The following is a 16,542-nucleotide window of genomic DNA, read 5'->3' as shown; positions in this document are numbered from 1 at the left end:
CTTTTTTTTTTTTTGGATTTTATTTATGTAAATAAATTAACATAATTTAACATATTGAAATATATAAATAAAAAATATATTTGTTTATAATCTCAATTCTGAAAGCAGCCAGTGGCATTGGCTGCCAGCCAGCCACTGACGTGGGTAAACCAGGAAGGAAAAAACCCTATTATTTCACACGTGTAGATAACCAACCGCAGCCACTAAAAGACTACTCACACGTGTGTCTCCTCCTCATTTCGGTTGGAATTCTTGAAGCACGTAAACGGTGACGTATAGCAATATTTCCATAATTACTCTCCATTTCTGTATACCGTCCAATTGATTCTACTAGATTGTTTGGGAGTTCCAAAAAAAAGGGTATTATTATTATTTCTGAAATTTATAAATTTTACCCAGAAAATTAATGTAAATAAAAAAAATTAACCTTATAATTTCTGTTGTGGACACGTGTCATCATCTGATACTCCCAACTGACGTAAACACTGACGTAGTCCTTGAGCCTTGATTTTGGGTCAACTAAGGTGTGACTTGTGGAGAGTCTATAAATACCATTAGCTTCCTCCATTACTTTGCAAGCGAAGCTGTTACCTCCTCCTCTCTGGACTCCATTAACGGCGGGGTTTAGTTAGTTTGTGTTGTTATATAATATTAAAACCCCCTGATTCATACTTGTTATACGTACATATTTTTATATTTATATACACACAGAGAGATACACTTCTTTCTGGGTGTAAGAATTTGGAGGAGGAGGAGGGAAAATGGAGATGAGCAGAGGACAGATATGTAATTTCATACATGGGTTGAAGCCGACGTTGTTAATGGTGGTGGTTCAGGTGGCATTTGCAGGGGTTAATATATTATATAAACTGGCGTTAAATGATGGAATGAAGTTGAAGATTATTGTCGCTTATCGTTTTCTCTTTGCTTCTGCTATTATGGTCCCCATGGCTTTGATCTTCGAATGGTAAGTACTCGTAATTTTCATTTAATTTCTTCTTTCTTTCCAGAATTTTATGAGAGGGGAAAAAAAGTTTTGATCTTTTATATTTTCTCATTATTATCTGTTTTGGTTAATTAGAAATCAGGAAGTTTCGAGAGTGATTATCATCATCACTGTTTTTTTCCAAAGCTATAATAATTCTTCCATTAAATCTGCATGCATTTTGAAAGCTTTTCATTTTCTGTATTTATTATTATTGTTTAAAAATTTACTGTGGCTTTGCATTTTTCATTACACGCTTTTCTTAAAAAAGGAATGAAAAGATTAATCAACTAAGCTGTCTGCTAGCTATGATTTATTTTCCCTGCTGGTTTGACCTTAACAAATTTACAGAACCCATCAGTTTTGCTCTACCAGATTTTGTTTTTGACAAACAAAATAATAATTTTTCCCGTTGTAATGCATACATATATGTATATACATATATATAAATATATATATATATACAGGAAGAAGCAGAGACCTCAGCTTATATGGACAGTGCTATATCAATCTTTTTTTTGTGTGTTATTGGGGTAAGTATATTTAAGAAATATTAATTTTGTTTTAACTCTTTCCTTAAATATTTCCTCTACTTTTGAAAATAATAAAATTAAAAATTATATATATATATATATATAAGTTAAGTTAGTAATTATATTATTAATTCAATCCAGCTGTATCCCTGCAAAAATGGTTATCTATTAATATTGCATGGCCTTGTTTTGCTTCCCGTGACACTTGGTATCTTGTATACAATTTCTTTCCAACTATGTTCATCGACCTTCTTCCACATCCATCTCCAAAAATTATAAGATTATATATTTTCAACCTCCAATTTAAGTGGTTAATTAATTAATGAGATAAATAAATCCAACAATTAAATGTAATTTTGTATATATATATTTATTATATGTATATGCAGAGGATCTCTGGCACAAAACTTATACGTGGAAAGTTTGAATTTAACGTCTGCAACGTTCGCCTCTGCGACCACCAATCTCCTCCCAGCCATTACCTTCATTATTGCTGTCTGTTTAAGGTAATATACATATATATAAGTACAAAAAATCATATATATATATATATATAATATGTATAAATTAAGCAAGATGTTTATGAGGGCATTGGATGATGAGACAGGATGGAAAAGTTAGGACTGGGCACGTTGCCTGGGAAAGCAAAAGTTACAGGGACATTAATGGGGCTTGGTGGAGCAATGCTACTCACGTTCTACAAGGGTTTTGAAATCAACATCTGGTCAACTAAGGTTGACCTTCTTTCCCATAAACGTCACGTAGCATCTTCTCCTATCCACCATACAAATTTTGCATTGGGTGGTTTATTAGCCCTAGCCAGCAATTTCTCTTATGCATCCTGGCTCATTATTCAGGTGAAATTTCAATTTTTTTAATTTTTTTTTTTCACTTTTCTAAATTTAATCAAATTTACTCACACAATATTATATATATATATATATGTAAATTTTATGGCAGACTAAGATGAGTAAGACATATCCATTTCATTATTCAAGCACCGCCTTGATGTCATTAATGGGAGCCATGCAGTCAGTGGTGTTTGCTCTTTGCTCAGAAAGAGATTGGCAACAATGGAAGATGGGTTTCAACATTAGGCTACTTACTGTAGCTTATGCTGTACGTTTTCACCTACACCCATACGCATATCTATACACACACACACACATATATATATAGTATAGTTTAGTACTTGAATGCATGTTTAGTGATGTATAAGTTTTGGGTGTTCTAGGGTATGGTGGGTTCTGGTCTGATGGTGACTTTAATAGCATGGTGCGTGCGCATGAGGGGTCCTCTCTTTGCATCTGTCTTTAACCCTCTAATGCTCATATTAGTTGCTTTGGCTGGTTCTTTACTACTTGACGAAAAGCTCCATTTGGGCAGGTATATGTATATGTATATATATATATATATATATGTATATACACATACAAATATATGTGTGTGTAAGACCAGTATAATAAATCTTGTTTGTGTAATACATAATTTCAGTGTATTAGGAGCAGCGTTGATTATATGCGGGTTGTACTCAGTGTTGTGGGGTAAAAGCAAAGAGATAAAGAAAGCGAATCAATTAGTCCCAGCAACGAGTCTTCGTCACCAGCATCATGATCTTGAATCTATCGAGATTGTTAATGTTGCATCCCACAACAACAACAAGACTACTGAAGAAAAAGAAGATTCAAAGGAGCATCAAAAACTGGAAGAGAGTAATTTTAATCAGAGAGAAAATTCACGAAATAACTAGTAGTAACTTGGAGGCGTTTCAGTAGATTAGACTCGAACAAAATCAATCATGTAATTAGTGTAGGTACATGCATGATTGTATATATAGCAACTAAGGGTATATATATATATATATATATATACACCTTCTCTTTGTAACTGTTAGTCCATTAAATTGGGCGTTTTTGTTTGCTTAATTTCCACCCTTAATTACAGTAGAGAACGACTCAGAAAACCACTGTAATTTCTTTCATTTTCCTTCTAATTTAGCCACCTAAAATTACTTGCAACCTTTAAATATTATATGAAATTAATTTTTATTAAATATAGAAAAATTAAGAACTAAAATTCTGGAACTAATATCATTTTAAGTAATTGAATAAAACAACTGTCTCAAAAGCTTAAACTTATAAAAAATTACATAATTAATTATTTATGCTTTAACGACAATAAATAATTATAAAAAATGTATTTTAAAATATTTTGTTGTTGTACTTTTTTTTTCATTGTAAATTTGATGTCTACTAATTTCTTATATAGCGATTGAAATTCTTTGTTATGAGAAATATATTTTTTATATTAAATCATAAAAATCTTTTTGAACAACATATTTTTTTTTGTAAAAACTACAAAATGTGTTGTAAAAAATAATTTTTTAAAACTAAACTATAAAAGTTAATGTGAGAATTTTTTTCCAAAATACTAATTTATTTATAAGAAATCAATTTTAACCTTTTGAAATGATGATTATTCATGTGAAAAAATTAGTTTAATGTTTTTCTTTTATTAAGTTCTAGTTACAATACTTAAAATTGTTAACATATATATCATTTACTAATCATGTTGCATTGATTTTATTCCTTCACTCATTCATCTCATTTCAAATGAAAACATTCCACAAAATTAAGTGCTAATGCATGATTTTTTTTTATATAGAAAAAAGAGAAAATTTGTTGATAAGCCGTTGAACGATACCACTAAAAAAAATAATACAAGATAAATCCCTTAAAGAGGACCATCAAAACCTTAATATACTGATAAGTGGTAGCACATATGTATACTTGTATATAAATCTTTACCTCTTGAAAATATATTTTTTGAAAAAGTCTTGGGATCATATATCTATTTCTTCAGTTTATGGCTCTTTATTATTTTACAGATTTAAAATGCGTTAGAACTAGATGTGATAATATTTTGTATTAAAATTAGAATTTTTCTATTACTTTCTTACAGTTATATTGACAGCCTAACACTGTTGTCTTTGATGATAAACCTTGGCCTAGTATTAACTAGTCTTAATTGTAGTTGAATGTCCTCCGAGGGCTCACGATGACAATGAGTGCTTATTTATTACTTTTTGATGTCTTCTAAAAATTTGAGTATCTTTTATTTTTCTAGTGTTCAGATGGATAACTAGTGTTAGTGTTAGTTGAACATTCTAGGAAGGCTCATGATGACTAGAGTTTTCTCCCAAATGTTTCCAAAATACATACAACACATTCTTAATAATATATATAGAATATTTTCAGAATTAAATCACATCAATAGATATAATGCTATAAATCTCTAAAACAAAATTCATGATAGGCTCATCAAACACAATTTTCTTTTTCAAATAGATATTTTGGTAATTCTTTTTTCACTAATTACCTTTAGAACATATTAATTTATAGAACAAATAATTCCATATACTATTAAGTTTCAAACACTATAAAAAAAAATTTGTTCCATAAAACACCTTGTATGTAATTTTTATTTATTTGGAATTTGAATATATATATATATATATATATCAATTTAATAACTTTTTCTGTGCCAACTATGAAATGAATCTTGATGAATAACAACCAGTCTATAGTCACATCCAATAACTATTCTACTCATGTGCAACAGCCAAACATTATAGATACAAATATGATGCCAAAATACCTTAAATATGAATTCATTGCAGGTTTGTTAAACAATGCAAGAATTTTGTTTCCATGGTTTTTTTTCTTACTTGTAAGTTTTAAAAGATGCAGTCTTTTAATATGCATATATTTCCTTTACTAACATAACATACAACTGCAAGATTTCACATGTAACATATATGTTTAGCTTCCATTATAAAACAACTATAGTTAATTAGTATATATATTACTTCATTTAATTGAATACAACAACTTTTATATGTAATATATCAACATATGTTTGCATATATATATATAGATATATATATATGCCTAGATATGATTAATAACTTATAGATATATAACATAAGTACCTATGGTACTTTCATTATTAGCATTTTGTTCAACACCTTGTTTATATATGTATATGGATGTGCATAATTTTTCCATAAGTATATATATTTATAAAGACACTACAAATAGAATTAGTCATAGTTATGAGAAATTTGAAAAAATAGTTGTTGTATTTTTCACTTAAGTTTGATAAAGAAATGTCTAAGGCAATGGTTTAGTGAAAAAAAAGTGAAATTTAATTCTATCTGCTTCATTTATCATCAAACACAAGATTAAAGGATAAACAATTGTGACATTAATGATATCACGTCATAGGATAGGTGGTTTGTAAAAATCATATAGGAGTTCTTGCTGAAGAAATTATAACCAAATTAACTAAGTACAAAATTACTAATGATTTTTCTGTAAGTTCTCAAATTAATCATTTTTAGTTTTGGACAACAGTAGGGTAACAAGACTAGGTGTATAATAGCTTTTAACATAAAGTATATTGGTCTTATATGATAGCTTTGTAACATCCTGCGTACCCACTGGGACAACAAACATCAGCACACGAAAATTAAAATATTGTTTTTAATATGTTGTACAATGCACAATGGTTTACATATTGTTAATTTAAACATTCTAAGCATCCCTTATTGCTAAATAATTTTACAAGGTAACATGTTGTAAGATTTTAGATCACTTGTACTACCTGCTCTACATTGTCATCAATTAATTTCTCAGAGTCTATGATTCAAATCTTTATTCTCTTGTTCTTTCTTTCATTGAAGCCTGACATTGATTCATATTACCACGATGAACTGGCGTGAGTTTTACAAACTCAATAAAAATGTAATAGTACTTTAATAGCAAATAAAATGATAAAAATTTCAAAGTATAATATTTTTCATAAAACAAAGAAGTCCCATAAGAAGAATAAACTAACTTTTAGACTTTGTGTAGCTAAATTTACTATTAAGGCCCTGTTTAGATGAATTTTAATAATAGATAATTAATGTATGACAACGACAGTGATTGGATGACAATGACATATTATAAGAATGACAAAAAAATTTTATATTTGGATGATTGTGTATTAATGTATATTAATTACAACTGTTTGCTTGGAAGGTAGGATGATATGATTATATTTTCAGTCAAATTATTAATTTATCCATACTTTATTATATGTAATAGTAAATTGTATATAAGAAATATATAATGAAACAAAATAAATTATACAATAATATAATTAAATTTATATTTAAATAAATAATTATTACATATAATCAAATTAAATTTTTATATTTGATAAAATAAATAATTATTATTTATATTATCACATTAATTTAATTTTAATAAAAATAAAATTATTTATATATTAAAAACAAATTGTTGTAATTATATATTATTATATTAAATCTAAAATTATTTCAAAAAATTAAAAATTAAAATATTTTTGAAAGAATCATTTATTTAGGAGGGTATAACGAGAGTTAAGCATATTTTATGAAGGTATAACGGGAAATACAATTATTTGTCCGTCACATACCACCAATTCGGTGGTTTTAAAAATTTATCTAAAATGTGCCAGTCGGATATCGTTTGTTACCATCTTATCAGGTTGGAAGTTGAAACAAACAGAATTTCATCACACTCGTAGAGTACTTTACATTAATTGACTACCATTTACCACTATTCAAACAGAAGATAAGAGTTACTCATTTTTAAAATTTAAAAAAAACCTCTTTTCAAATTGAACATATACAAACATTTTCATATTTGCTCAAGAATTTGACATTAATTCTTCTTACTTCGAACTTACGAACTTTCACATCTTTGTTTCATATTTCATGTTTTAATTTGCATTTGTATTTTTTTTTGTACATTTTTGTATCTCATTCTCTTTTGGATTTATGTCAAATTTTACACTTACTTCAGTTTTCTATCTTAATTTCATACTTTTACTTAATTTTACCTTGAATTATCACACCTACATTGATTGCACATTTTATTTCACATCATACACTTATCACTTGTTTAACCTTTTTTTATATTTAGATTTTTAATCAGCATGTATTACTTCGCTTATATACTTTCATATAAGCACTTCACTTTACATTTATCATTTTATATTTTACACTTTGCATCTTTACACTTTTCTTTATACGGTACAATTACCACTTTAATAATTACACTTTCCACTTTGATATTTAAACACTGAGATTTCATTGTACAATGCTGCTTTAACCCTTACCAATGAAAGCATTAAGAATTCCCACTATCAATATGGATAGTATATACAATAACATTTACAATGACAATACTTCGCCAAGGTGGTCATTTAACACTAACAGTTAAACTTGATCATCCTTCTATGTGATAGAATTAACCAACACTTATCTTGTTAAATTTCAGCTACGCACATACAATCTCCTCCGTGATATATAGTCAAACAGATTTATACGTCCTTATATTTTACATTGACCCTCAAATTTTTGACTCACACTTAGACTCATGTTATATTTTTTTATTACCTAATTAGTTTCTAAATTTATTAACTACTATGTGGGGTATACTTGTGTTGTTATTTGTGAACTTTATTTTATCCATTTGATTGTTCATGTTTTCTTATTAAGTTTTCTAATTCTTTTATTATTGAAGCATTCTATTTGAGTTACAGTATGCACAAATTAATTTTTTTTTTATAGTGTACTAGTACACATTGGAGTAAATAAAATTTGTTCCTATTTTATTTTATCTAGTTTTCTTTTACCATGATTCCCTTTATTTCTGAAGTATAACTTTGTTTATTTGAGATTTGCGAAACATCCTTCTTTTACCATGATTGACACCCTGATTTCTCTTTTTAAAAAAAATATATATATATTACTTCCAGTATTTCACTTAATTTCCTAATTTCATTTTAATTAATTTAAATCAAATTTCTCTCTCTGAAAGTTCTCATTTACTATTAGTTTATTAGTGTTCAAAAAATCAATACTTTGAATGGTTCATATCGTTTGAAAACTCTATTTTCCTACATCAAGGCCTTACAATGTGAAGTAATAATTACTTTACTCTTAAATTAGTTAGATCTAAATATCCCTTCATTTGTTACACTTTTCATTTTGAAATTCCCTAATTAGACCACATTGGCATTGCCTAAAACAAAGTATATTCAATATTAATTTCTAAATCATTTTTTATTCAATATTTCTTCTTTACTTGTAAGTTTGTTTTCCTACTAATTGCCCACTTACCAATAGTGATTAATCAATTCCTATAACTTTCAAAATTAACCTCCCTTATCCACAATTAACCAAATTTATTTTCAAGTAATTATTAGAATCAAGATTATATTCCAAATAAGTGTCAAGTCATTCATATGCTCTTTATTACTTATTGTTAACTACTTTAAAACATTATCCCCCATATCTCACCCAGTCATATACTACTATTGAAATCAATTTCAAGTACCATTTATAGGGTTACTATGTTATTACTTGTACGGGGCATTCCAATTTCATGTCAATTTCCTTTATTTCCTTAATCAGCAAATCTCCATGTCATTATTAAGATTGAGGTTTTATTTTAATGGCTTTCAAATTTCCCTTTGCCATTTATAGATTTCATTGGATTAATTAAAAAAAAAAATTCAACTCGCTTCTTTATGATCCACAAATTGAATTAATAACACATCAAATTCAAAACCAACACTTGCAAGTTAGTTTTGAATTTTACCGTGTTCATCATCCCCAAAATGCAAATATGGTTACCACTACGACCCAACATCAAAATCTAAAATAGCCTATTAAATGAATCAATATTTTGTAAAAACTATAAACGAATCTAACCCTAAATGCTCAAATAGATTCGACACAACATAAATCAACCGTGCAACCTGGGGGTTTTCCGACCACCCCCACTGGGTTTTCAGAAACCCTAGTATTTCAGTGGACTCAAGATTCAAAGAAAAATTTACTACTTCGAAAATAAATCAAGAATGAACAAATAATCATTTAAAATATAAATGGAAAAAAAAATTGAAGATCTGGGGTTAGACACTACGGCATTCTTACCAAAAACCCTAGATTTGAGACTTCCAACTCATAATGGCAAGTTGGTCTTCTTTCTTTCTCTAAAGCTTCTTCTACTCGAAGGAGTCGAGAAAGAAGGTTTAAATGGGATTTTCATGTCATCCCATCGCTAGGGCAAATCTGAACCGCCAGATCCACAGGGTCAGGGGTATTTTTGTCTCTTTAGGTACGTCCTTAAATTTCCACCGTCCAATTAAGTGTATCTTTGTCCTTTCGCCAGTGTCCTTTGGCGGGAACACATTCTCACTATTCAATTTCTTTCCTTGAGATGCGATCGTGACCATATGATCCTCCCCCTCTCTGCGTGGTCCGGTCTAAACCGTTCATTCTTGCGCATGCATCTAGCCCATCCATTTTCTTCTCTTTTCCCACGGTTTGATCCCATCTGTTCATCCACGCATAAGGCCCTATCGTCTGATCTTCCACCTTGCCTCCTTCGTGGCTCAATCAGAGCCCTTAATTTTAATTCCCCTTTTTTGGCGCTTACATGGCCGCTTCTGATTAGGTTTTCCAGACACCTCACCTGCTGAGGTGTCCCATCTTTTAATATTTTCATAATTCTCCTCGTTTTCAAACTCCTCTTCAATTTAGATTTTCCTCAATTTCATAAATCTTTACATATATATACATATATTTTTATCTCATACAAATATATTATTAGAAATTTCTATTAGTAGAATGTTAAGTATATATGGAGGATATCTTTATAATAAAACAGAAACAAATATTATTTTAATTGTGCTCAAGAATTTTATAAAAATATTTTTTTTTAACTATCTACAAAATACTTATGAATATACTAAAACTTTACAAATTTATATATTTAAGACTTAATAGATTTAGATTATATTACAATTAAATCCACAGTATTAATGGTCAAAATAATTGTATATTTTTATACCTTAACTATTAGATATATTGCAAAATATAAATAAAATGTAATGACCCCGGAAATTAAAAGGAAACGTATATATAAAATTCTAAGTGCGGAAGTGAAATAAAATATTATGATTAACATCCCTTACACAATAACTAAAACGAATTAAACGTATATAAAAATAAGCTAACTAAAGTAAATACTAGAAATGAATACTATAAGGAAAACTATAAAATCTTTAGGCATCTACTCGCCGTCTTCCTGCGGAATGGACTCGGGAACCAAGTCCTCCTGATCTGAAATGGTTAAGGAATGAGCTACACTAGCCCAGTAAAAATATCACACTATGTCACTATCACAGAAGTAAAGGTTGGTAGAAAACAAAAACGACCAATGGAGTATAATTTTCAAGTAAATTTATTTATCAATAATAAAACTCTTTACCGTCTACTTACATCGGTGAGATTTATGAAAACAACTTATGAAAACAATAACATTATAATGTCATGAAGTCATATGCACACTGTAACATAACACATGTCATAATTTTAATATTTCAATCACCAAGCAATAAATTTCCTCTTTTACCAGCCTACCAGTATCCATGGGGATCCATAGGGGTTCCCGGCACACGTGAACCATTCATTTTTAACAACTTGATTTCAGAGTCGTCCCCATACCCCGTCTAGTATGGGTGCCAAAACAATAAACCTCAATACCCCGTCCGGTATGAGGGTGAAGCGGGCCGTCCCCATACTCCGTCCGGTATGGGTGCCAAAATATTTAAAGTCTTCATACCCCATCTGGTATGAGAGACAACATTTCCAGTAGGGTCCCCTATGGACCCGGTCTGTCCACCATCTCTTAGGATGTCTAGTGAGGCTGTTAACCTATCCATTTATCAACTCAATCCCATTCCTATTTGTTCTTAGTCTCAATTACCCAATCAAACATAAATACGTAAATCAGTAACGAACACCAAACAAAGCAAACATAACATCGGGTTCACAATAATCAAACCATAATGAATTAAACAATGAATCATGCATACAAGCCACAGAATAAACAAATCGGATACTACACTGCATTTAGACTGTAAAATAAATCAAACAGGAACTGACCGAAAAGCATATCCGATTCGGGCTCCATTAACAACCTTAATTAATTATACATATCCATGAATTCATAAAATATCGTTTTATCATTTATTAGACTTTAATACCGTGATAGAAAATAGGGTGAGAGATCCTTACTTGTTTCGGAGTCTGAAATCGGGTTCTCACTGTGCCTACGGGCAGTCCCTATATTCTCTGAATTTTTCTCCGAAAACTGAAACACATTTTCGGTACCTGCACATATCCCAGAAAAATCCTAAATCAGACCCAGGGCTTATTCGACCAATTTCGAAATTCTGGCACGGTGGCTCCGTCGTGCTCTGGCGACAGCGTCGCCGCCCACGGCGGCGATCCACCTCAGGTTGGCCATTTTCGGCCGAATTCGGCCAAACTTGCATTGGTTCCTGTGATAAAATACCCCTAGGGCCCTCGATGGGCCAAAAAAATCCAGAAAATCGAGACTTACCGACAGCGAAGCTCTCGGGTGCGGCGGCTCCTCCGGTGCAAGTCGCGATTTGATGTTTTGCTCCGATCAACCTGTAGAGGAAAGGACAGTGGTCACAGTGGTGTAAAAATTACATCGAACGGGAATCGGGAAGGGCATCATTGGAGGCAAAAATCAAATAAACCCGCGGCGGCACCGCTGGGCTTCGGCGGTGTTTTTCGGCCAATTGGCCGGTGGTTTGGCTCTCATTTGGCCATAGGGAGGTTCAGCATCGAAAACCGAGCCAATGAGAGAAATTTTACCTCGTTTGGCAGTCGAAATGTGCTCCGGTGCGGCGGCGGGTGGCGGCGGTCGGTTCCTCCGATGGCTGGGTTGTCTTCTTCGGCGAGGGTTCTGGCGGCTAGGGTTTGGGGTTGGGTGTGGATGAGGTTATTTATAACCTTTTCTTTTTAATCTGAACCATCCATCACATTTTAATCTGGATCGTCCGATCGCGATTAAATTGAGAATGAACCTGGATCGTCCGTCGCAATACGATCTGGGCCGTCCGTGCGTGATTCAATCTGGACCGTCCGCACGCGCTTTTGATCTGGGTCGTCCGCATGTGCTTTTGATCTGGGCCGTCCGTGCGCGCAGGAACGGATCTGGGCCGTCCGATCGCGTGCACGCGGATCGCCCACGTGGCTCCATCCCGCGTGGCCTCCCGCATCAACGTCCCTGCCACGCGGCGTGTCCTGGTTGGCCAGGGCTGCTGACGTGGCGCAATTTTTCTAAATTATGTTTTGACCACCGATTTTTGATTTTCTTTTCAAAAACACCCCCATAATCCAAATTTTCACTCTTTTTTCCCAAAATCATTTTCAATTAAATCCAAAAAATAATTTTACCCCTTTTTATCATTATTATTATTTTTATTTCTATTTAATTAAATTAAATTAAATTAAAACTATATAATTATTACGTAATAAATTAATTATTAAAATAAAATAAAATCAAAATAATTCCAATAATAATAAAAATAAAAATTTGGGTGTTACATAAAAATAATGATTTAATTCGTGGACAAGGGGCATGGATTGAAAGAAAGAAAAAGAGATATAGATAAATGAGATAAGATAAAATGTAATCAAATCTACTTTTTTCTCAAAAATAAGGAAAAAAATTAAATCGTAATCCTCACCTCCCTATGAAAAAACGCTCAGGGCCTTCCTTAATGTATAAAATTATTCACCACTAAACCTTTGTGTGATATTTATATTTTTAGTGCTTTCTTCATCCTTGCATATACATTTCTCTCTCTCACTCTCTCTATAGAGCTCAATATATGTTTTCGTGTTTATGTATATGTTTTGAATTTAATAAGATCTCATCGGTTTTATCTAAAAGTGAGAGCTCATAACTCACGAGTTTGGAAATATAGGCACAAATCGGAAAAGGTGAAGAAAAAGGTGCACAAATCAATATTCATTTGGTAAAGCAGTAGAAATGTCTAATATTACTAATCAAATACGAAAGATCGTCAAGGTAAATTCCAAACTATATAGATATATGAAGGTTTCCATGATCTTTTAAAATTTATCAAAATTCTCTATTTTTAAATAGGAAAATGTGATGGATTTGAGAACAAATGTGAAAAAAGAAAGCACGTCAAGCGACTGAAGCAAAACAATTAGCGACAAAAGATAGAAATGTCACGATCGAGGTAGAGGTAACATTTTTCATTTCTTATGAAAGACCAACATAACAAAATATCTATCCTTTTGAACCCACTTAAATGGTGTTTCCACGATCTATAAATATATATATATATATGTCAATTTTTTTTACTGAGTCCTTTAGATCATGGAGTACTCAGTGTGTATTAATTTATAGAGGGATCAATTGTAACATAAAACAAGGAAAAATGTCTGATAGCTGGAAGAGCCACAATTTCGTTTACACTTCTTAAGGACCTTTTGGTCATGGCTGCTAACATTGAACTAGTTAGTGAATTTTTCATCAATTAAATCTTCCATATTGTTTAGTAAGTCAAATGAGATTTGTAAAAAAACTTAGTAATTGTTAATTTGCTTGTTGGCAGTATGCTTAAGAAGATCTCATTCGACCCAAAAATAATTTCTGCTACACAATCCAACAAAGAATTGAAGGGTGGATGATCGAGCAACGCCAACATGAAACTACAAGATATGATTCAATAAGTCCCTTTAATTTTTGGAGCTAGACAAATTACTCTTTTGGAGCATGCATTTAGAAATAGAAAAAAATTTATATAGTTACCCAAAAACCTTGACAATATTTACCTAATGTTGAAATGCAGTATTTTTTTCATATGAAATCACAAAGATTGTTTCCTGTGGAGGTGGTAGAATTTATCCTTTATGAGACCCACCTGAACAAGCCCACTTGCAAGCCAAACAAGAACAAAACTAAATAAGAGAATAATTCTACAATGCCTCCAGGAGAAAGGAGTACTCCAATGCAGAAGAAGGTCGACAAACTAAGGAAGAATGCGGAGAATAAGGAACAAGGGAGTACTACAATACAAAAGAAGGCTTGCAGGCCAAGAAATAAGGTGGGTGGGGAACAAAGAACTTCTTTTGTATGGTTTTTTTAGTCTGTATAATATTTTTTAAAGATATTCAACTCATTGGTAATTTTCTAGTAATAAGATATGGAGAGAGATGTGACTGTTTCAATGAGTAGAGTTTATATATATACATGTAATCCACTTAGGTAGAAATGTATATAATAGTCCGTGGATGTGCAAAATGTTGACTAAAATAAGCTTAGTTTGCTTATTAATTTGTAGGTGTCAATCAAGAGGGAAAAGCTTAAGGGGGTGGTAAGAGAGATGCCTTGGGTCATTGATGAAGTAGTTAATTAATATAAAAGCTTAGTATTAATATTGTTATTCTTGAACAATTTACTAAAATTAACTTGCTTTGTGTTTGTTGGATAAATAATGAAGTCATCGGTGATAGGATTCAAGGATTCTGGGATGAAGAAGATGGAAAATGCAAATTATTCTATCGAAGTAGCAAATTTAACTTAATTATGTAATATCTACCTATTTATAGGTGGATATAAAAGAAAATTACATTGACTTAATTTCTTGGTCCTTATAGATGGTTGCGAAGACAACTAGGAAGGGAAAGAGAAATATAATGGAAAAAGAGATTGATCCCATTTATGAGGTAATTAAGTTTAATTCTTATGTACTACATGTTTACAAAATGTATGGGTAAATAAACTTTTTTTGTTATTTGTATAGACGATGGAGCATTCCCAATAAAAACTGAGTGAAAATATTACAAAAAGTTATGGTGTGAGTTGTGTTTAATAAATATTTAAATTGATATTCAATTATGCCATTAATATATGATTATGCTACAAGTAATGAAATTGTTATTCAGGAGACAAAAGAAAATGTTACTATTCAGAGCCAAAAGGAAATGTCAAGAAGTATAGCTTGAAATATTTAGTAGGTGTACTAAAGAACAGGATGTCAGACTTCGAAAAGGAGGGTTTTTTAGAAGAGCTTTACATGCTAATGTCTGAATAATCAAATAAAGACAATAAAGAGGAGCAAAAGATGTACATTGGTGGTATTTATAGAAACACCCAACATTTCCTCCAATCTAAATCGTAAACAATTTATAAGTCTTCATAGCTCCATAAATCAATAATGGGAGTCCACCATGATACTCCAATTAGGACAGGGAGCATAATGCATTAACTCCCCATTCGTTTGTTATGATGGTATTTATATTTGGTGGAAGTCCTTTTTTGTAACGACCCCGTAATTCCAAAAGAAATAAATTATAAATTAAGTGCGGAAGGAAAATTATTAGTTAGGATTTATATTCCTTACACAATAACTTAAAGTACCAAATAGCATTACGAGAATTACCCTTTGAAGAAAATACAAAAAAAATTAAAGAAATAAAAGAAAAATAAATAAAATTGGCATTCTACTCGTAACCATATTGTGGATCGGGCTCTGGATCATGGTCCTCTTGATCTAAAATTGCTAATAAAGGAATGAGCTACACTAGTCCAGTAAGAATATCACGCTACTCACCGACACAGAAATAAAAGTTGGTAGAAAAATCAAAACAACTAATGGAGCTCTTAATTAAGCAAATTTATTTATCATAAACAAAATCGCTTACCATCTATTTACCATAGCGAGATTTACAAAACAACTTATAGAGACAATAACATAACACATATCATGATTTCATATGCAATTGGTCAGAATAATAATTTTCTCTTTATCAGCCTACTAGTATTCATAGGGGTTCATAGGGATGTTTCCACATGGTGTGAACCCTTTCCTTTAATATTTTCAATTAACGGGTCGTCCCCGTACCCCGTTCGGTATGAGGCAACGTTCATGGTAGGATTTTCTATGTATCCGGTCCGTCCACCATCTCCCAGCATATCCAGTAAACTTGTCGTTTTATCCATTCACTTAATCACATAATTTTCCGTTTACCTTTAATCTCTTGTTTCCCAATTCAACCATAAGCAT

The 16,542-nt window shown here is 31.3% G+C and overlaps 1 protein-coding gene across 1 annotated transcript; it reads left to right on the top strand.

The window, feature by feature from the left end:
* The first annotated feature begins 584 nt into the window (after nt 1-584).
* Nucleotides 585-3,536, top strand: LOC110823841 (WAT1-related protein At1g25270-like). The gene is made up of 7 exons (XM_022054328.2): nt 585-967; nt 1,453-1,518; nt 1,908-2,024; nt 2,126-2,375; nt 2,479-2,637; nt 2,753-2,904; nt 3,013-3,536. Exons 1-7 carry the CDS (start codon nt 762-764, stop codon nt 3,266-3,268), a joined length of 1,206 nt encoding a protein of 401 aa, XP_021910020.2. The 5' UTR covers nt 585-761; the 3' UTR covers nt 3,269-3,536.
* Nucleotides 3,537-16,542: the final 13,006 nt, after the last annotated feature.

Source organism: Carica papaya, chromosome 2, assembly GCF_054855325.1.
Source record: "Carica papaya isolate Zhongbai chromosome 2, ASM5485532v1, whole genome shotgun sequence".
In the NCBI taxonomy this organism is placed as follows: Eukaryota; Viridiplantae; Streptophyta; class Magnoliopsida; order Brassicales; family Caricaceae; genus Carica; species Carica papaya.
This window is presented reverse-complemented; position numbering and strand designations above follow the sequence as displayed.

Coding starts and splice junctions, on each gene's coding strand:
- LOC110823841 (XM_022054328.2), top strand. CDS start 762: ATGGAGATGAGCAGAGGACAGATATGTAATTTCATACATGGGTTGAAG. Junction 2,376..2,478: donor CATCCTGGCTCATTATTCAG/GTGAAATTTCAA, acceptor ATTTTATGGCAG/ACTAAGATGAGTAAGACATA. Junction 2,638..2,752: donor TACTTACTGTAGCTTATGCT/GTACGTTTTCAC, acceptor TGGGTGTTCTAG/GGTATGGTGGGTTCTGGTCT.